The sequence below is a fragment of the Triturus cristatus genome, chromosome 7 (genome assembly GCF_964204655.1).
Source record: "Triturus cristatus chromosome 7, aTriCri1.1, whole genome shotgun sequence".
Lineage (NCBI taxonomy): Eukaryota > Metazoa > Chordata > Amphibia > Caudata > Salamandridae > Triturus > Triturus cristatus.
In genome coordinates, this window is record NC_140590.1 from 434,596,307 (window position 1) to 434,619,269 (window position 22,963).

Sequence of the window (22,963 nt, forward strand, 5' to 3'; positions counted from 1 at the left end):
AATTTCTTAGGTAGTCTTTTCTGCTGAAATCTCCTCCCACATCTCCTTCATCTTTGCCTTCTCTGATTTTGAAATGTATGAAGTGATGTACCGAGTAACAGCAATGGAGTTATCTGCAACTAACTGTTAATCAATATTTGCATTCCACATCTTCAGTATCACAGGGTTGTAGTCATTAATATACTTGAAAGCCTTTGTTCTTGGTTAACAGCCTTTGAAAGTTCAGACAAATCACTCTCAAAGAGAAGATGTAATATTATTGGTTTGGAATACAGTGGCAAAATCTTGGATCCTCTTAATATAATTGTGTTGAGCGGTATTCAATTGCTGGTATCTGTACAGGGCGCTCATCATAGCGGCCACCTGCTTCAGTGAGAAACAGCTGCAGAAATTTTTTGTCCTCACGCTCATGGGAGCTTTCTTTTTTTTAGAATGGAGACAATCAATGGATACTATAATGTTTATAAATTTGTTCTTATCTCAACTGATCCACCTTTTCATTCTGACCACTTGACGGTAATATTTCTTATTCCATACATGGTATATCCTGAACAACAGCATGTGTATAATAGATATTATTTTCTAACAGATATAATGTTGATTTTTTTACCTTCCTAACATCCACTAACGCTTGCCATATTTTTTTGCTCTTAATTTAGTAGAAAAATGAGTGGCTCATCAAAATCTCTCTGTACCTCCATGGTTTCAGTGTTTTTTTAAATCTTAATGCCAAGTACACAACTCTACCTTTAAGACCTTTTAGAAGCTCTGTTGGAGGTAAACTTGTGGAAAAGAAACTAATTCTAACTTCTTATGTGCATCTCAAGCTTGCATTTTATTATTCTCTAACTTATCAAAGCATTACTTACATATAATTTGCTATGTGCGTAAATCAAACCGACCTTCTACAAATAAATATACAGTAAACTCTTTCACTTATCTCTGTTCTCCTGTTCAGTTTTTCAGTACACAACTACATTGCAAGTTTGAAGTTTGTTGTGAGTGCGTCAACAAAAATTACAAACACGGTTTGGTTTTTCAGAACAAACTGTGTTAAACTTTGCAACCTCTTGTGTAACTTTTCCATACTAATACCTGTATTGTGTTCCTGTACACCTCCAGTAATCAACTCTTCGTTTTCCTTAGACTCCTCCTCAGGACCGAAGAAACATTTTATTCATCTCTCCTAAACATAAAGCCTGACTCTTTACATAGTAAAGTCTCCTAGCTAATTTCGTATTTTGGAATGGTGAACAGCCAACATCCTGAAATGATGAAAGGTGCTTTGGCACACTTTCTTGATATACATGCCAGTGAATGTCCCTGAAAATTACTATACCTCCTCACCTTGCATGGATCTAACCCTTGCAAAATTGAAATTTTTTGTTTCAGACTTCTGCATGGAAAATCACGTATAAAAACCCTTACTAAATCAATTGATTGCTGACGAACACTGCAAATACTACTAAGTTCCATTTGTATACTGGGGTCTGTTTATGCCTTCCTTGCACCTCTTTAGCTATTACTTCTTCTGCATTCCTAGGAACCATCTCCTCTTTTGCAACACGAGTACCATCGTTTACCTCATAACAACGACCAATTAAATCAACTGCATGCACTTGTGTGTTCTCCAGGAAATAGCTTTCCTCATTAAAATATGGTTCTGTACTAGAGGCATGCTTCCATTCACCTCTAAAAACTTGCAAAAATTAGTTTGGTTAATAAGCCCCTTCCTAAGGCTTTTTATTCAGACACAATACAGTTTACTCTAGTGTCCTCATTCCATTCAATATTAAGATAAATAGTTTCCACTTCAGAGCAAACGTGTGACAAACACTGCAAATACTACTAAGTTCCATTTGTATGGTTCTGTACTGGAGGCATGCTTCCATTCACCTCTAAAAAATCTTGCAAAAATTAGTTCTGTTAATAAGCCCTTTACTTTTGCAAGTAGTTTGAAAAGATAGGACAGTGAATTCTGTCTTTTACAGCACTGAAAGGTTCTTCCTAAACGTTGTAGTCTCCAGGTAATTCTAATTCAGCAAGCCAAGGTTTGATCAGCTGCAGAAGAGCCAAATAGAAAAACTCTTTTCTGTCTGCAGTTTGGTAACTGAGTTTTCTATGGCAAATTAGGTTGCCTTTGCTATGTCTCTCCGAACAACTGTCACATCAAGCTACTGGATATATACCTTCCTCTATGTTTTCTGTTACTTTCCTTTGGAATCTGTAGTGTTGAAGTACTTCATATAGGCACATGTCCAGATGTTGGCTTCTTCTGGGACAGTAAGTATCCAACATATTTATTATCACAATATATCTGCTTCTGGATCAAACTCTCCTAGTTACTGAATTTCTGGTAAAGAATTCAATACACTATTTTGCTTCCATTCACCTCTAAAAACTTGCAAAAATTAGCTTGGTTAATAAGCCCTTTCCTAAGGCTTTTTATTCAGACACAATACAGTTTACTCTAGTGTCCTCATTCCATTCAATATTAAGATAAATAGTTTCCACTTCAGAGCAAACGTGTGACGAACACTGCAAATACTACTAAGTTCCATTTGTATACTGGGTCTGTTTATACCTTCATTGCACGTCTTTAGTTTACTTCTTCTGCATTCCTAGGAACCATCTCCTCTTTTGCAACATGAGTACCATTGTTTACCTCATAACAACGACCAGTTAAATCAACTGCGTGCACTTGTGTGTTCTCCAGGAAATAGCTATCCGCATTAAAATATGGTTCTGTACTGGAGGCATGCTTCCATTCACCTCTAAAAAATCTTGCAAAAATTAGTTCTGTTAATAAGCCCTTTCTTAAGGCTTTTTATTCAGACACAATACAGTTTACTCTACTGTCCTCATTCTATTCAATATTAAGATAAATTGTTTCCTCTTCAGAGCAAACAATTTCTCAACAATGCTCTCAATATGTGGCTTTTGCTTAAATGTAGTACTACTCTGATTATATTTCTTCATCCTTTGTAGCAAATTCTGTATTACTCTAGTCCGAAACATTTTAGCTTGTAACTCCTTCAACAGTTTCTGTCTCCTTGACAAACACCCTGTTTTCTTAGAACATTTCCTACTGTCAGAAACATGTAGTCCTTCCTTTTTTCCACTGGATGTACAAATTAGATTTTTAGATGAGACTGTACACTCATTCTGCATTTTTTCAGCAGATTTGTCGAAAAACTGCCTAATACTCTTACTAGCTTCTCTTTTTTTCCTGTAGACATTCTCCTCCTTATTTTGCTTTTCACTCTCAGTTTGAAGTTAATAATACTCTTTTCTCTTTTGTCAGGCATTGTAATTCTTCTTTTTTAAATAAAAATAGATGTCTGTAAAAAAGCAATAAATTAACATCTAAATTAAAGACTTTATTACTAATTTACTTTGTAACTGGTTTATTCATTGGTCGATGGTTTCTAAATAGTTATACAATAGATACTTTCTTTTTATTCTTTGCTCTGCTTTGTACAGTACGCGCATACAACTGGCTATCCATCTACCCATCTTGGATATAGGTATTAAAGATACACTGAGTACATTGCTGTAGGTATTCATGTGTAAAAATGTGTAACCTTGGTCTTTTTAAAACCATGATTGAATGAAACAAACAGCTGTGTCTAACTCTTTATTATTCTTGTGTATTTATGTCTGTATGTTGATATTTGTATGAATGATGAGTGGAGAGGATGTGGCTTAACGGCTAGAGCGGTCAATCTCAAAACTGGTGAATCGGGTTTGAGCCTCAGCAGGAACACTCAACATCCTGTGATTCTCTGCAAATTACTTAATCTCCATGTGCCTAACAAAAATTAATGTGTCCAAGTGTAACACAACTGGTGCTCATGTAAAGCGCTCTGGTACCTTTGGGTCCAGTTTGCGCTATATAAAACTTCGGGTAAAAAACATTACTGTGTATTTGGTGTGTTAGTGTATATGTATCAGTGGGTCCCAAGGTGCTTGATTTTTATATATGAGTAAGTGTATGAGTGAGCCAGTAAGTGCATCAGTGTGTCTATGGGGGTCTCAGGGTATGTGTCAGTGTGTCCCGGGGAGTCCGAGTGTGTGTATAAGTGAGTATGTCAGTAAATGCATCGGTGTGTCAGTGTATGGATCAGTGTACCCCAGGGTGTCTCAGTGTATGTATTAGTGAGTGTTTGAGTGTGTCAGTGAATGTGTTGATATCTGTATGGGTGTGTCGGTGTATGTATTAGTGTAGCCCAAGCAGTCTCAGTGTCTGTATGAGTAAGTCAGTGAGTCTAGCAGTGTGTTCATGGGTGTGTCAGTATATGTTTCAGTGTTTCCCATGGGGTCTGAGTGCATATATAAGTGACTGTGTGAGTGTATTAGTGAATGCATCAGTGTGTTAATGGGTTCTCTATGGTTGTACGCTATAGTTTCTAAATAGCTATACAAGAGATACTTTTTTTATGCTTTTCTCTGCTTTGTACAGTAGACAGATATAACTCTCTATCCTCCTACCTCTCTTGGACATTGGTATTAGAGATATGCTGACTATATTGCTGTAGGTATTCATGTGTGCATATGTGTATAACTAATTACACTTCTCTTTATCAGTCTATTTTTGTGTGTGTTACTGTATATCTAGGCCTCTAAATAACACTGTTATTCTTTAGGTGGCTATTTTTCTACAGATTTCAGTATCCACTTCATAGTGTTTCCCCCTACATTACTGTGTCGGTTTGTGTCTGTCAGTACTTATCTGTATGTGCATAGCGGTACTAATACTCCATTACTATGTACCTGTGTGTGTAAATGTGTTACTATATCCATAATCGTGTGCTTTAATGTCTCACTTTATGTTTCAGTATCTCTGGATGTCTTACTGTATGCATCAGTTTCTGTCTGTGTACATTAGCATACACTTTAATATCTAACTAGTTATCTCTCTGTTTACATCAACGTCTGTCTGGGTGAGGTATTGCACACATCATTTTCTACCTGACAGGGTAAATGTATGCATGAATGTATCCTCGGCTCTTTTACTGTACACATAAGTATACCTTTATGTGTGTTAGTGTATATATCAAACTATACCTAGCGGAAAAGTGAAAGTATCAGTCTGAGCCAGGTTTATCTGATTGCGAAACTATGTATATACATAATAGAATTCCTGGATATCTCACTTCATACATTAGTGTTTCACTCCTTGTGTCGGTGCCTACATTGGTCCAGCTGTCTTTTATTTCTCTTCAGAACGTTTTACTCATATTCCCTGATCACTGGAGTTCCCTTCTTTTACATCATATATTATCTTTTAATATTTCCTTTTACTTTTCTAAACATCATACTCTCTTTCATCCACCTTACTTGCACTCATTCCTTCTCTATCAATTATTTTTTTATGCTACATTATTGTTCTCATACCTGTTAAATGTGATTATTTGTCTGTATTTTTCTTTCTCAATATTAGTTAAACATCTAGTTTCAGAAATCACACAAATACCTACCACAAGAATGGCACCCCACTCTCATACAAGTCAACCATTAATGGCAACCTTTAGAACTTTGCTTTCAAGGTTAGACAGGCAGTAAACAAATAAACACACTGCTTTCATATTTTACTAATAATGCACTTCTTGTGAATGGTCAGATTTGTTAACCCTTCCTTACACTCTTCTAAAGAAAGTTCATTTCGGTAGGGGTTTTGAGTGGGTCCGCGGATCCACCGCAGTGCCAGCGCAGCCCCCGTGTGAACCCCTGTGTTACTTGTGGGTCCACACAGAAATCCAAAATCTTTTTATAAAACTGCTCCCACACTGTATCACTTTGACAGTACTTCGTATTAATACCTACATTTTGACACACCTTTGTGCTTTTTCTTCTACTATGACTTTCCCTTTGCCCTTACATTGTTGGCTTTTTCTGACCCTTCCCCCATGCTCCTCTAGCTCTGTTGCTATGAAGATGACTATTGCAACATTTGCTGCAAGCAGTAGTTCACAAGTTCACAACTGTTTCTAGACGAGCATGCAAACTCCTAAAGCAGCTGTAGCAGGTGTAGTTGGGAGTTAGAGACATATCTGAGACTACATTACTTTTTGTTAATATCATAAAAGCCAATCACACATCTGCTTACGTTTATCTCTAAAATACAACCTAGTTTTAACCACTACAATATTTATACCAGCCAATCAAATTTCTTCTTTTAAATATTGGTGGCTAGGCATATTTTTAACTGATTTCTTTTTCAAATCTGTCTCCTTCTGTGGCAGCCTTCTCCTGTGTGCTATAGCTCCTTCTTTTGAAAGTGGTTAGAGTGTGGATTGCTGGCCATAGCTATGTGTTTTTGGCCAGAGAGTCTGCTATATAGAGTAACAGGGACCTGGGTTTGCCTACCGTGGATATTACTTGGGTTGGTCAGAAAGGCTTTAAGTAGCATCAGTTGCTTCCATTGGTTGAAAGCATTATGGATTGCCAACATCCAGATCTGATGATTGTACACTGTGGTGGCAATGGCCTGGGAACACTTACTGGGGTAGGGTTAGAAATCCTAATGAAGGATAGTGTTAGAAAACTAATGGCACTTTTACCTCGTACTTCTTTAGTGTTTTCCAACATATGCCAGAGACAGAAATGGAAGTGATCATCTGAATTCTGTCCACAGATGAACAAAGCAAGGAAACATTCCTCAAGGATCATAGCATGGGCTCTATCTACAGTGGTAACCTGCACTTTGACATGGATGAGATTTACAGACCTGATGGAGTACCTTTCACAGAGAAAGGCAACAGGTTGTTCCTGAACAATTTGAAAAACTGCATCCTGTTTTATGTGTAGTGATGACATACACACAGTAAACACAAAGACTCTTATGAGAGCCACCCTGTTCCCCAAACACTTTTTGATTTTCTTTGTAAAACCTTTTTAAAAAAGAAATTCTTGAATCCATGGAACTATCGCGGATCCACCAACCAAAAGCACACATTCAATGCAACACAGCACCAGAGAAAGTTCGGAGTGGATCTATGACTGCCTGTGCGGCTCTGTGACTGTGCATGTAATTGTCAGTATAGCTATGTGAGGAGGTGTGAAAGTGTCTGCTTAATTATGAGAGTGGTTGTGAAATAGTGTATATAAATGTAACTGTGGTACTCAAGGTATCTGCATTGGTATGTAAGTATGTGACATACTGTGTGTTTAAGTGTAAACATAGGTGTGACAGTCTCTGCATAGGTATGTGAGTGGGTGTAAGTATGGCTGTGAGAGTATCTATATAGGTATGTGAGTGGGTGTGAGTGTCTGTATAGGTGTAAGTATGAGTGAGATTATATGTATAAGTATGCAAGTAGGTGTGAGAGAGTGTCTATAGGTGTAACTGTGAGTGAGAGAGTGTCTGAATGGGTCTGTGAGTAGATGTAAGAGTGTCTGTATGGGTATAAGAGTAGGTGTGAGTCTATGGGTATGTGAGTGGGTATGAGAGTGTCTGTATGGATGTGAGAGTGTGTATGGGTATGTGAGTGGGTTTGAGAGTCTCTGTATGGGTGTAAGTGTGGGTGTGACTGGGGCTATGTGTGTATGTCAGTGGTTGTGGGAGTATATGTATAGGCATGAGACTGGGTATGTGAGTGGGTGTGAGAGTACCTGTATGGGTATAACTGTTGGTGTGAGAGTGTCTGTATCGGTATGTGAATGAGTGAGAGTGTTTATATGGTTCTAAGTGTGGGGTGCGAGAGTGTCTAAGTGTAAGAGTGAGTGAAAAAGTGTATATATATATATATTCACTGAAAAAACCATAGGTTTCACACGTTATAGTTAGCTGGACATTTCTCTCATACAAAACCAATGAAATTCCCCCGTTATAGTTAGTTCAGCTAACTATAACTCGCGCGCCCGCAATGCAGTGCTGATGACGTCACATATTACATCACTCATGACATGGTCAGTGACATCACTCATGATATCACTGATGACATCTCAAATGACATCACTGATGACATCACTGATGACATCATCCAGTGAATGTGTGTTTTTCTGAAAATTAAATATGTTTTATATATGTATATCTCAAGGTTGATGGAAGAATAAATGGGTATATAAGTGTCTAAATGGATGATTTGTTTTTGAAAAATTGATTGTGTAACTGACTGATTAAGTGTATCATAGTGAATACATGGCTTAGTGAGTAATGTTTAAATATGTAAATATCTGTATCAGTCTCTCACTTTGTGTATAAGTGGCTGCATGGGTTGGTGAGTAGCTACATGGGTGTCTATATAGGTTATTAGTTGGTTTTTTGAGTATCAGTTTGAGTGTCTGAGTGTCTGTATAGTTCGGTGGGGGGTTTTACGAAGTGCATAGGTACATGAATGAGTGACTCACTGTTTGTATGTGTTGAAGATACCATGTGTGCAGGACTGTATGGGTGGATGAGTGTGTGCATGGGTGTGTTAGTGAGTGATAGACTGTCTCAATAGTGTCTTTATGAGTAACTACATATGTTTTAAACTAGTATATGTGACTATCAGTGTATATAAGTGAGTATATGTGAGAGTGAGAGATTGAAAGAGTTCCTGTATGAATAAGTATGTGTTTCAATAAGTGATTGTTTAAAAGACTAAGTATGTGTAAGTTTCCGTAGAAGTAAGTGTGGTGGTTTGTGTATAACTGTATATGCAAGTAAATGGCTGTTTGATTCTTTATTAGCATGAGTGACTATGTGTGTGAGTAACTCTATGGATGAGTGGCATTGTGTAACAGGATGTATAGGTGTATGAGTATATATGATGAGTGAGTACATGTATGAGTGACTGTATAGGACTGTTGGTGAATGAGTGGATGTGTATGTGGATCTTAGAATTACTGAATAGGTTGTTGTAACTGGTATTGGTATGTCCATTGTTTTGTAAATTTTAGTCTCTATTTTTGAATGTGTGTATCAAAGGTTATATTAGAGTGAGAGGAGGTCTGCCACTCTATCACAAGGATGATGTCATCATTGATGTCATGAGTGATGTCATTTGAGATGTCATCAGTGATGTCATGAGTGATGTCACTGACCATGTCATGAGTGATGTAATATGTGACGTCATCAGCAGTGCATTGCGGGCGCGCGAGTTATAGTTAGCTGAACTAACTATAACGGGGGAATTTCATTGGTTTTGTATGAGAGAAATGTCCAGCTAACTATAACATGTGTGAAACCTATGGTTTTTTCAGTGAATTTGTACGGTTTTTTAAATGCTAATTTTTGAATTATTAAATTATTATTTTTTTTAATAATAAAAATAAAATTACTATGTATTCATTTATATATTATCTGTATCCTTTTATTTGTTTTTGCTCTTTTTTTAAAATTTCAATTAGGATAAAGTTGAACAGTTTATTTAATTTTTGCAATTAATTTTTCTCCTTTTTTTTTTTATATAAATTCTTGGGGTGCGCGCTCCTAGTACGTTTTCGTAAGTTTTTTATGAATACCGTTGTACGTTATTTACGTTATAGTGCGCGCTGGGAGCGCGCACCCAGTACGTATGCGTACGTACGTACGCATGCGTGCGTGCGTCGTACGCGCTCCACGCGGTTCACTTCCGCATACGCTTAAATTACGCGCAATAACGTTCGCGTATACGCGTGTTCAACATATGCGCGTTACGTACGCGCATATGACGTATGCACATGCGCTCCTACGCGTTCGCGCATGCGTAATCACAAGGTGCGCGCTCAGAGCTTGCGCAGTGCGCGCACCTCGGGTTATATGCTTAATAAAACAACACTTCTTATTGGTTATCATTACTTTCAGTTTCTGATTGTTTCAACACCACACCCAATCCCCTCATGGCAAGTCATGTGATCATGAATCATCACTTTTGATTGGTTTGAAGTACTTTCAGTTCCAGATTCTTCCCAAACCACACCTACTCCCCTCATTATTAGTTCTGATTCCTTTGGAGAAGGAGCTATTCTGTTGTTGAGAGACAATGGCTGAACAGCAACCATCTTCAGACAGTGACCAGGACACTCTTGAGAGGCAGAGGAGCAGGAAGCAGAAAGATAGCTTTATATGGCAGTTTTTCACTTTTCCAGAGGGACAAAAAAAGGTAAATGCACCTAAAGTGACTTGTGTACTTTGTCAAAAAGTCTTGTCACGTGGGAATCCTAACAAGAAGTATTCTTTTAGCATTCACACTATGTTGAGGCATGTTGACAAAATGCATCCAGTGACTTTTCGTCGAGCTTCTGGAGCAAACCCTCCACCTGCTCAGCCGACGACATCTGCAGCAGCTCAGCCGAGCACATCTTCGGCAGCTCAGGCGAGCACTTCTTCTGCAGTGGTGCCTTTGCCTTCTTCCACACCTCTTTTTGGACCACCTTGTTTTGCGAGTTTGTCCACACGCTGCACTGTTTGCGGTCAACTTATTTCTGTGGGTGAGACCAGTCTTGATCTCATTCAGAGAAAATTTGATGCGCATGAGTGCAGTAGGCCATAGATGTTTTTTCTTTTTTTTCGTTTTTCTCTTCCTGTTTCCCTCCATTAACTCAAGGCCTCTTTTAAGAGCCACTTAAAAACTAAATCCCCAAAATTTTTTGGGGGATTTATTTTTTAATTATTTTTTTTGGGGTGCGTGCACCCAAGGATGTTTTTTAAAAAAAAATTAAAAAAAAAAAAAAAATTAAATGTACAAAAAGAGGTGAACAAATGGAAGCATGAAAAGGGAGGATTGAGAAATACAAATATTTTTCACTTTTTAAAAAAAAAAATATATATATATTTTGAAAAAATTTTTTTAGTATTTTGCAAGGGAACAGAATTTCTTTTTTATTTTTTATTTCTAGTTCTGCAAAAAAAGAAAAAAAGTATTAATATTCAATCATACATTACAAAAAGCATTACTTGTTTTTACATATTTTACAAAGCAATTTTTTGCCCTTTTTTTCTGTTTTCAGCATTTTTTAATTTTCACTTAAAATAGTGAAAACAATTGTATTCATCATTTAACAGCGGGCAAAAAAAAAAATAATCTGAAAGATTGTTTAAAAAAAGCCCACAAACTATCCTCACTAAAATATACCTTGTTAGAAATATTACATATATATTACAAGTACTTTTCTAGATGAATAAAAATTTTCTAGATAAACCGTCTTTAAACCTTGTCGCAAAAGCACACATGCCAAAATAATTTCTGTCAAAGGAGTCCACAATTGTTTTTATTACTTTTCCTTTAGGCCAAATAGTAATTTCAAAATCCTTTTTAAGTGATATCTTCAATTATAATCCTTTAAAATTACAAAAAATGCTTTCTTCAGATGCAGTTTTTATTTTTCAAAATTTAGGTTTCAGAAAAATTAAGTAACAATTGGGTAAATCATAAGGCAAACGTTGCTTGAAAATCAATTGGGAATCATTACACAGTGTCCAGCCTTTTTCACATTTAAGATAAACTGTGTAATGTCCAGAAGTTACAGTAGGTCCTTCATGAAAAATTATTGCAACTGTAACAAAAGTTTTTCTAGAAATTGATAATTGTTGTCCTGTAAACTTCTTTATTAAAGTATCCAATTTTGAACCATCAGCTCTACAACGTTGCATCATTAAAATTACATACTGACCATATTTCTCTAAAAATAACGTGGAAAACATGTCAGATTTACATTCAGAACATTCCATGTTGTGATTGGCATCTTTAACTAATTTACTAAAAGTCACTGATTTACTTTGTGGTAATGGTAAAAATATGAACCTTTCTGAATCAACATTACTACTACATGTGTTCATACAGTTTTCACAGCAATGTTCCCATTTGTAACAGACAACAAATACGTTTTCTACTTCTACTCCTTCATCTTCAAGTACACTCAAAATATATATTAAGAATTCCTGTGCATCTTGCTGGACATTTTCTTTAAACTGTGTAGAACCACAACATACATCTAAAAGATTTCTAACATCAGTAGCACTTTCTATTTCAGTTTTATCATTGCTCAGCTTCTCATAAAGGAGACTCAGCAGAGAACACAATCTTTTTCCATCATTTACTATTATCTGTTCTAGCAACTTTTCAAGATAAAATACAACATTCAGCACTACATTTGCATAGCAGTTGACACCAGAGCTATTTTCAAAATGGCAACCAACTACCTCTTCAACACTGTCCTTTTTCTTTTTCCTTGCTATCACATCACTGTCCTTTTTTTTTTTTTTGTTCTGTTCATCCACATTACAGATATTTTCAAATTTCCTTTTCCGAGAAACAACATGTTTTTCAATCACAGGATACTGTCCTAAATGAGGAGCATAGGTTCTTCTTAATCTATTATACTCCTTTACACAGTTTGTATCAGCACTAACTTTTGAGTCATCAAAGTCTATCATAAATAAACCAGATAATGTTTTTACTCGTGACAGAGCAACATATGCCATACCTTCTTTGAACACAGTAGAACCAATGTTTACAAAAGCACTATCTACAGTCAATCCTTGAGACTTGTGAATAGTTACAGCATATGCTAGAGAAAATGGAAACTGCTTTCTACGCTCATATAAGTCTTTCACAATCATGAAACGAACTGAACAACGACAAATGTCTTTAACTTCTTCTATCTGATCAAATTTTATTTTTAAACATTCAATTCCTTCTTTTTTCTGATAATTAATGAAACCCACAACTCTTCCCATAGCTCCATTCACTAAACCTTTTTCTACATCCAAATTTCTCCTTAAAATCACTCGACAATTCATGCAAACATATAGATTTTTTTCTAATCCAGCTGTTTTGGAAATGTTCTTCTCTAGTGAATCCAATTTATTTTTCAGTTTGCCTGTTAATGTAAAAGTAATTCTTTCATGCTGAATTTTGTCCTCTGCTTCCATTTTCTTAATCTCTTCCTTTTCCAATTTCAAAAGTTCCTCATTGAATATTGAGCACTCATGTAGTGTTGGCATTAAGCAGATTACAGTATTTTTTTCAGCAATGTTCTTGTATATTTTCTCTGCAACTATTTCTTCATTTGGAAATAAATTATGTAGCATCCTACTCTGTAATGCTTTTTTGCCAACTTCTGTGAGTAGTCCAATTCTGATATCTTTCAGAATACTTGCATAATCTTCGTCGTTTGCTTGTCTCATATTGGTAGTGAGTTCTTTGTACTCAAAGAATGACCAAATATTCGCATTACCAATGCTTCCTAATGACTTCTTCGTGTCTTCATGTGTCACAGTATTAAACACTGGTTGTCCTTTAACTGGAGTGAGCTGTAAAAGATCTCCAAAAACTATGACGTGTTTCCTCCAAATAACACGTCATAGTCTCTCTTAAGAATTTGTTGCATTCTTAAATGCACAAAGGCAAGCATTAAGTTTGTAACCATGCTCACCTCATCAATAATGAGTACTTGCATCTTCTTCAACACTCTTGAAACTTCGAAGCATGCTTCTCCAGTTAGCTTGTGGTATTCTATTTTGTTCTCATGCTCCACTGGTAACATTAGCAAGCGATGTAAGGTAATTCCTTTTATGTTATAGGCTGCTAACCCAGTTGGAGCAGTTACCACACAAGACAAATTTGAAGCTGTTTTTTGCTGTAGGTAGCTTCTGATGACTTTTATTAAGAAACTTTTACCAGTTCCAGCTTGTCCACTCACATACATCCTGATTGGTTCAAATGATGTGCATGAGCACTGTTTTTTTTCATGTAGTAATCCATGATCAATTTTTTTGGTGACTTCTTCATAAATTTGTTTTTGTTCTTCATTCAGTTGTTGTTCCAGATTTAGTAAGTCGATTGAATCTTCCTGTGCTTGATTCATAGCCGTTTCTACTTCAGTCATGGCTACTGCAGCTTCATTTTCTACGATTGGTTGTCCTAGGGGATCTTGACTAAGTGTTCCAGAACTTTGGCTGTCTTGAGAACTGTCTCTAGCTACTTCAGCTGCAATTTTTGCTTCCTGTTCATTTTCTTCATTTAACATTTGGACATAAGTTGTGAAAGTACTGCATTCTATGCTGTCTTTGCTAGCATTAAAAGAATCTTCATAGCTTTGAAATTCTCCCAGTAGTTCGTCCTCTGAACGCCATGGTTTAAACAGCTGTAAAAGAGCCAAGTAGTAAAATTCCTTTTTGTCAGTAGTGTCGCAACTCAGCTTCCTGTGATTTATCAAACTTCCTTTTGTTTGCTTCACCAAACATCCTTCCTCACCAATGACTTTATATTTTCCATTGTTGATGTCTTCTGTGGCTTTCCGTGAAAAAATGTAGTTCTGCAGCACTTCAGAGAGACACATGTTCTCAAGATGATGATTTCTTTTTGGGTAATATGTGTCCAACATGTTTGTTTTCAAAATATCTGTACTTTCTGGGTCGTTCTCGGCCAAATATTCAATTTCTCCAACAGATTTCAGTACCCGATTTCGCATTCCTGCGAGGCCTAAACTGACCCAAATTATTCTTCTGGATTTCGAGTAAAGACTTGCAGATGATAACCTATCTGAGCATTCGTAGGATCCAATTTCTCGATGCGATAACATCTTTAAACTGAAACTGTACAGCTTCTTACTGACAGTCTTCTCGTGAGAAATCTCTTCCCACATTTCCTTCAATTCTGTTTTCTCAGATTTAGTGATGTAAGATGTGACATACCGAGCAACAGCAATAGAATTGTCTGCCACATACTGAATATCCATGTTAGCATTCCACATGGATAAAATGACTGGGTTGAAGTCATTTATAAATTTTGACTCTTCTTTTCTTCTTAGGTTGTATGTATTTTTGGGAGATTTTCTGGTTATAGTATGTCGCACAGCTGACATAAAACTGTTGACTCTTCCTTTTGAAAGAACAGGTCTAGGAAATCCAAATCGACACTTTGTGTCGAATTTATCTTTGGTCTTGTACTTCCGTCGACAGTATTTTCCACACCGATGACTTTGGAAACGTAAAACTTGTTCTTTTAACTTTTTCTCTTCTGTGCTATTAGGTATAGCACATGTTGCATATTCTTCAATAAAAGATAACGCTGCTTCATCAGCATCTGTTCCAAATTTTGGGGCATCCTTGATCCACAACAGCATATGAATATGAGGAGCACCTCTTGCCTGGTACTCTTTTCTCCAAAAGAAATCCACTACTTCTCCAAGAGGTGGATTTTTTTTATTGCAGATGAAGGACATCATAGCCTCAAATCTATGATTGAAATATCTGCAAACATTAACCGGATCCAATGAGCACAGTTCTCCTGCTGTCTTGTATTCAATGTTTTTAATGTTTGAATTTGCCTCGCGTAGAAAATCCAATAAATCATCCCAAGCATACTCGGCACAGCTTAGGGTTACAAACCATGTAGGAGTTCCTAAATTCCTTAACATGCATTTTAATTCACCATGGCGTCGGTACCAATATTCATTTGTCCCACGCTGACAAGCCATCAGATTGATCAGTTGTGTTTCCAAATGATCATCTCGGTGCTGCACTTTCTCCATAAAATCCTTAGCAGACACATTATGTAGATGTACTCCACTTTTTAAAATGTGATTTACTGCATAAGATAATGCAGACAAGTCGCTTTCAAATAAAAGATGAAACAAATAAGGAATACTTTGACGAAATCTTGAATCTTCAGCATATAGTCTTGTAGTCCGATACTCAGAAGCTGGAATCTGTTCTGGGCGTTCATCGTATCGTCCACCTTTTCCTGTAGGAAACAGCTGAGGAAAACATCGAGCTTCCAAGCTCTCCTCCCATACACTCACGGGAGTTCCTTTTGCTTTCTTCATCTGAAACAGATCAATAGTGTCTCCCATAACTTCTTTTGAATGAAGAGGATGTATGCTAAAATGTTCATAAATTTCTTCTTCCTTTGACTTGTCCACTTTTTCAATTTGTCCAGTTGGTGTTTCTGTGTCTTCTTGTAAATCTTCTTCTTCTTCATCTATATAAATTGATTCATACCATTTATTATTCCTTTTCAAATATAAATTTGCTCTTTGTACTTTCCGTACATCTACCAGCTCCTGCCAAATCTTCTTATTCTTTGTAGGTACACCATTAACCAGAATAACTAATGGTTCAGTTTCCAAAGTATCTGCATCAATAGTTTCCATATTTTTTTTCAAATCCAAGGGCAAATACACCACTCTTCCTTTTAAACCTCTCAGTAAATCTGAAGGAGGTAATTTACCAGTTTTGGGCTCCATACGTACTATGGTCTGGAATGGATGAACACATTGAATGAGTATAGACTCATATGTATTTAAATCAGAAAGTTCGGCAGGAATAGCATCCAATTCTAAATTATTATGTACAGCTCTGGTCGGCATTCTATTTTCTTCTAACTTGTTATAACAGTATTTACAAATACGATGATCTTCACCCAATTCAAAACAATTTTCCAGAAATATATATGTTGCAAAATCCTTCCACTTATAATTATCTTCATTTTCACTTTTTTTATACAGATCAACATTCCTTGTTTGAATTTTATAATGGCTTCTGCGGCAACAAATACAAGTAATATTTGGTCTTTCATTAGAGATGATAGTAAATTTTGTCATTTCTTCCTCAAAATTTTTTAGTAATAATGAGTTCTACATTCTGTTCCTCATTTTCCTCATTAACTGTGTCCTTTTCTGCACTTTCTTGTTCTGGACCAAAGTAACAAAACTGAATCTCATCAGTAACCTTCACTACATCTGATACAGATCCACGGAACAGAGCATTATTCAACTCATTCAACTTTACTGCTGGACTTTTAGCAAAATACAATGTTCTCACAAACTTTCTCATTTCAGTATGATGAACAGCCAGCATCCTAAAATGATGAAAAACACTTTTACACACTTTTCTAGATAGACAAGCCAGAGAATGTCCTTGCAAACCAGTATTCTCTCTCACTCTGCATGGATCTAGTGTTTGAAGCACCTTCATCTTCTGTTTTACACTCTTTTTACTATATTCTCTTAGAAAGTCACGTAATTTATCAATAGATTCCTGACGCACAGTACAAATACTACTACAGTTCCAAGTGTACACTGGGGCTTTTGGACGTCTCCCCATAGCCTCAGCAGCCATTACTTCTTCCTCATTTCTTGGGACCATTTTCTCTTTTTCCATCACACAACCATCCTTAACTTCATATGCTCTACCATTGGTGTCAACTGCATGCAACAAACTATTACTTTGAATATAACTCTCTTCATTAAAAAGTGGTTCAGTACTTGAACTGTGCTTCCATTCTCCCAAGAACACTTTACAAAAGTTACTTTTTTTCACTTCTCTTTTCCTTTTGCTTTGTGACTTCATTGCATTGACTAATTTATCTAATCTACGCATCCTATTCAAAATTAGAATAAAAAGTTTTCTTTTATTTCCAAAGCCTTACTTACAATATTTTCTATAAAAAAAAAATTCTTAATAAATGTTGTTTTTTTCTTATATTTTTTCACATCCTTTAGCAAATTTAACATCACTCTTCTCTGAAACATTTTTCGACTAATGTTTTTAAAATCTAATTTTCGTGTTAAATCATTTTTACATACTTCTGATTGTACATTAGCTTTTTTTTTTGCTGTTGACTCTGTTGTTGCTTTGTACATAAAACGCTCTTTGTTTTACATTTATTTTTGCCATTTTTTTGTTTTTTGAAGATCTTTTTTAAGAAATCTCTACTCTGCTTACCAGTAGACTTTTTCTTTTTTCCATCACAAGCTTCTCCTCCTATTTTTTTTTCCCAGTTTTGTCCAGATATACTTGTGGTTGCTTTTCTTTCCTCTTTCTTGTCCTTAAAGGCATTTTTTTATTTTTTCACTGTTGCTCAACAATACCTGCAAGAAACTTAAAAAAAAATCTTTTTTGTAATTATAATTCATTAAAATATTTTTTAAGCTTTTCATTAATTTCAAACGTTTTACCATTTGCCTCTCATTTGTGATTTACTAATTTGTGCAGAGTGCTAACCACCACAGTTGAAAAAAAACAAGCTGTCACTTTCCTGCAAGTGCATGTTTTACAGAACAACTGCAACACAAATTACATCTCTGGCCACAATTCCTGTGCGCACACAGCCTCATGGTGTGCTTCTAAGCAGAAAACAGAATTTGATTTGCAAATTCAAAGCACATTTACTACTATGGTAGAGCAAGTGATAATTACTGTTACAGCCTGACACATTTTCCTTGTAGATCACAGAGGCAGAAAAGAGCACGTGTCCTATCAGCTACTTCATACCATGAGCATCTGCAACCTGGGTGAGTGATTAGACTAGAGCAAAGAAAATGAGGCCTTGATGATGTTTTTATGTGTTTGCGTTACACACTGCTATCTGAAACATCACACAGAACTGAGTACTACACATGGGAGTGTTGGAGAAGCTGCTGCGTGTGTGTCAAGAGTGTGTTTCTTGAGACTGTGTATTCTCTGGTGCAAGAGAGATGAACAAGGAGACTTCCAGAACTGCATGAAGACTGCAGGGATGTATGTAACAGTGCATGTGTGCTAAGGGATAATTTGTGTAAAGACAACAGGCTGCCCCTTTCCTGGGACTGCAATTCTTACTGAACAACAACTTCACAAATTTAATCTCTGCCCACAATTCCTGTGCGCACACAGACTCATGCCATCATTTTAGGAACATAACACAGGCTGCCCCTTTCCTGGGACTGCAATTCTTACTGAACAACAACTTCACAAATTAAATCTCTGCCCACAATTCCTGTGCGCACACAGACTCATGCCATCATTTTAGGCACATAACACAGGCTGCCCCTTTGCTAGGACTGCAATTCTTACTGAACAACAACTTCATAAATTAAATCTCTGCCCACAATTCCTGTGTGCACACAAACTCATATTGTCATTTTAGGCACATAACACAGGCTGCCCCTTTCCTGGGACTGCATTTCTTTCAGAACAACAACTTCACAAATGAAATCTCTGCCCACATTTCCTGTATACACACAGACTCATGCTATGTTTTTTGGAACAAAACAGTGTTCCTGAATAGTACCAAATTACTGTTACAGCCTGACACATTTTCCTTATCATTTACAGAGGCAGAAAACAGCACATGTCCTAACAGCTCCTTGAGACCATGACCATGTGTTACAGGGTGAGTGATTAGACTAGATCAATGAAAATGAGGCCTTGGTGACGTTGAATGTGTTTGCATTACACAGTGCTATCTGAAACATCACACAGAGCTGAGTACTGCACATGAGAGTGTTGGAGAAGGTGCTGCATGTGTGCCAAGAGTGTGTTTCTGGAGACTGTGTATTGTCTGGTGCAAGACAGATGAGCAAAGAGACTTCAGAACTGCATGAAGACTGCTGGGATGCATGTAACAGTGCATGTGTGCCAAAGGTTAGTTTCAGTTTTGTACATATGGCAACTACCTGTGCCTTTGCTATTTAGAAAGAGAAATCTACCCTGTTGGTTTCAAATGTTTTATCTTTTGCCTCTCATTTGCGATTAAGTGATTTCTGCTGAGTGCTAACCACCACATTTGAAGAAAACAAGCTGTCCCTTTCCTGCAAGTGCATGTTTTACAGAACAACTGCAACACAAATTACATCTTTGGCCACAATTCCTATATGCACACAGCCTCATAGAGTGCTTCTAAGCAGAAAACAGAATTTGATTTGCAAATTCAAAGCACATTTACTACTATGGTAGAGCAAGTGATAATTACTGTTACAGCCTGACACATTTTCCTTGTAGATTACAGAGGCAGAAAAGAGCACATGTCCTAACAGCTACTTCATACCATGAGCATGTGCAACCTGGGTGAGTGACTACACTAGAGCAAAGGAAATGAGCCTTGGTGACGTTGAATGTGTTTGCGTTACACAGTGCTATCTGAAACAGCACACAGAGCTGAGTACTACGCATGGGAGTGTTGGAGAAGCTGCTGCGTGTGTGCCAAGAGTGTGTTTCTGGAGACTGTGTATTGTCTGGTGCAAGACAGATGAGCAAAGAGACTTCAAAACTGCATGAAGACTGCTGGGATGTATGTAACAGTGCATGTGTGCGAAAGGTTAGTTTCAGTTTTGTACATATGGCAACTACCTGTGCCTTTGCTATTTAGAAAGAGAAATCTACCCTGTTGGTTTCAAATGTTTTAGCTTTTGCCTCTCATTTGCGATTAAGTGATTTCTGCTGACTGCTAACCACCACATTTGAAGAAAACAAGCTGTCCCTTTCCTGCAAGTGCATGTTTTACAGAACAACTGCAACACAAATTACATCTCTGGCCACAATTCCTATATGCACACAGCCTCATAGAGTGCTTCTAAGCAGAAAACAGAATTTGATTAGCAATTTCAAAGCACATTTACTACTATGGTAGAGCAAGTGATAATTAGTGTTACAGCCTGACACATTTTCCTTGTAGATCACAGAGGCAGAAAAGAGCACATGTCCTAACAGCTCCTTGAGACCATGAGCATGTGCATTCTGGGTGAGTGACTACACTAGAGCAAAGGAAATGAGCCTTATTGACGTTGAATGTGTTTGCGTTACACAGTGCTATCTGAAACACCACACAGACCTGAGTACTACACTTGGGAGTGTGGGAGAAGCTGCTGCGTGTGTGCCAATAGTGTGTTTCTGGAGACTGTGTATTGTCTGGTGCAAGACAGATGAGCAAAGAGACTTCCAAAACTGCATGAAGACTGCTGGGATGTATGTAACAGTGCATGTGTGCTAAGGGTTATTTTCATTTTTGAACATATGGCAAATACCTGTGCCTTTGCTATTTTGAAAGGAAAATCTACCCTGTTGGTTTCAAATGTTTTAGCTTTTGCCTCTCATTTGCAATTAAGTGATTTCTGCTGACTGCTAACCACCACATTTGAAGAAAACAAGCTGTCCCTTTCCTGCAAGTGCATGTTTTACAAAACGACTGCAACACAAAATACATCTCTGGCCACAATTCCTATATTCACACAGACTCATGCTGTGTTGGTAGGCACAAAACACAGGCTGCCCCTTTCCTGGGTCTGCAATCCTTACAGAACAACAACTTCACAAATTAAATCTCAGACAACAATTCCTATATGCACACAGACTCATGCTGTGTTGGTTGGCACAAAACACAGGCTGCCCCTTTCCTGGGTCACCAATTCTTACAGAACTAATGCTAATTTCAAATGTGCTGCCATTTTCCTCTCTTTTCTTTCAAAGTGATTTCTGCTAAATCCTAACCATCACAATTAAAAACAAGCTGTCCTTTCCTTTCAACTGCAAGTCTTACTTTTCAACAGCAACGCAAATTAAATCTCTGTCAACAATTCTTCTCTGCACACAGACTCATGGTTTGATGGTAGGCACAAAACAGTATTCCTCATTCTTACCAGTACACATAAACTTATTGTGAAAACATACTCCATAATATCTTACAAGTTCAAAACAGTTAAATATCTCACAAACCTCAAAATGTAAAACATAACTTTTGAAGAAGATTCACAATTCTAATTTTTATCTCAAAAATCACCACATACATCCCCTCTCAAACTCATAACTCACCTTTTAAAATAGTTAGTTGAGAAAGAAATGTGCCACTCAAACAGCAGACTATCAGAGTCAGAATATCAGAGCTCCACACCTCTCTCCTCTCTCCAGAACCAGTAAATGGCAATATTTCCCTCTCTTTTTTCACACATATACATGTTAAATTCAAATCTCAGTGCTTCCCACTTTTTTTCAAATGAAATCACACATTTCTATTGGTTGAAAACTTCAACCCCTTTCCAAATGTACCCTTCCCCCAACTTGTCTCCTGCCTGCTACCATAGCAACAGGTCATGGAACACTGCTGTGAAGAGAGAGGTCAGAAGTTCAGCAGACAATGTTTCATATCCAAAGAGCAAGAGTGCTTGACTTTTCAAACCTAACAGCAAATCCATAGTAATGTTCTTTGGTAACACATTTTTCTGAACCAATACAAAACATGCTTTTTAAAATTTAAACATACAGCCTAGTTTTTAGTGTAGAATGGTTTGAAACAGCCAATGAGTTCTTTTTATAAAAAAAACTATGTGTGCCTCCATTTTTCAACTGTCTTTCATTTCATATTGCCTTTCTACTGAAAGACACCTCCTGAGTGCATCCAGATCTCCTTGGAAGATGTTCACAGTGTGGATTGTAGGTCACAGCTATGTCTTCTGGAGTGAAAAATTTGCAGAAAAAAGAGGTATGGTGAGAGACCTTGCTTTGCCAAATGTAGACATTACATGGATTGGTCAGAGAGGGTTAAAGTGGCACCAATTAATGCCTTTGGTGAAAACCTTTCTACATCTCCCACAGCCTAACCTTATTATTGTGCACTGTGGTGGAAATGACCTAGGCACTTTAACTGGGGTAGGTCTGGAAATGCTTATTAAGGACACCTTTGTGCAATTGATGTCGCTTTTTCCACAAACTGCCTTTGTATATTCTAACATATGCCAAAGGCAAAAGTGGAACTGGTCCAACCAATGTTGTCCGCAGATTGACAAAGCAAGGAAGCACGTCAACAAATCTATTTCTGCTTTCCTCAGAGACTATGGTATGGGTTCTATATACCACAACAACTTGCGTTACAACATGCAAGACATATATAGAGGAGATGGTGTACACTTCACTGATGAAGGCAACAGAGTCTTCCTCTTGAACTTTAGACTCTGCATCGGTACTTACTTGTAGGTACCAAAAAACACACAATGAACACAAGGGCTCTTTTTAGAGCCACCTTATATCTTTTCACTTAATTGCGAATTTTCATTATTTTTTTGTTTTTAAAAATTTTTCGGGTGCGCGCTGGGTGCGCGCACTCGGCGATATTTTTTTTCAAAATATAAATCTTTTTTTTTGCCCTACAAAGTCCTACTGTGACCCCCCTACAATGCCTAGTGGGTCAATATCTCCCCACTCTGCCCCCTTTTCACGTTCTCCCCCTTTGTTTATCACCCCCTCTTTATGCGAGAGACAAAATGGCGGCCGCCGATTCCTGATTTCCACCGATTCGAA

The 22,963-nt window shown here is 37.1% G+C and overlaps 1 protein-coding gene across 8 annotated transcripts in view; it reads left to right on the plus strand.

The window, feature by feature from the left end:
• Positions 1 to 22,963, plus strand: part of LOC146809887 (manganese-dependent ADP-ribose/CDP-alcohol diphosphatase-like) — a 286,591-nt gene that overhangs the window by 207,085 nt on the left and 56,543 nt on the right. For 4 of the 8 annotated variants that reach the window (XM_085616737.1, XM_085616739.1, XM_085616738.1 and 1 more), the window contains one exon: positions 18,142 to 18,207. The exons of 3 other annotated variants lie outside the window; for them this stretch is intronic. In XM_085616737.1, coding sequence (XP_085472863.1) covers positions 18,142 to 18,207 — 66 coding nt within the window. Of the gene's footprint in view, positions 1 to 18,141; positions 18,208 to 19,009; positions 19,068 to 22,963 lie in introns of those variants that run through there. One more of the 8 variants, XM_085616745.1, reaches the window with a different exon arrangement.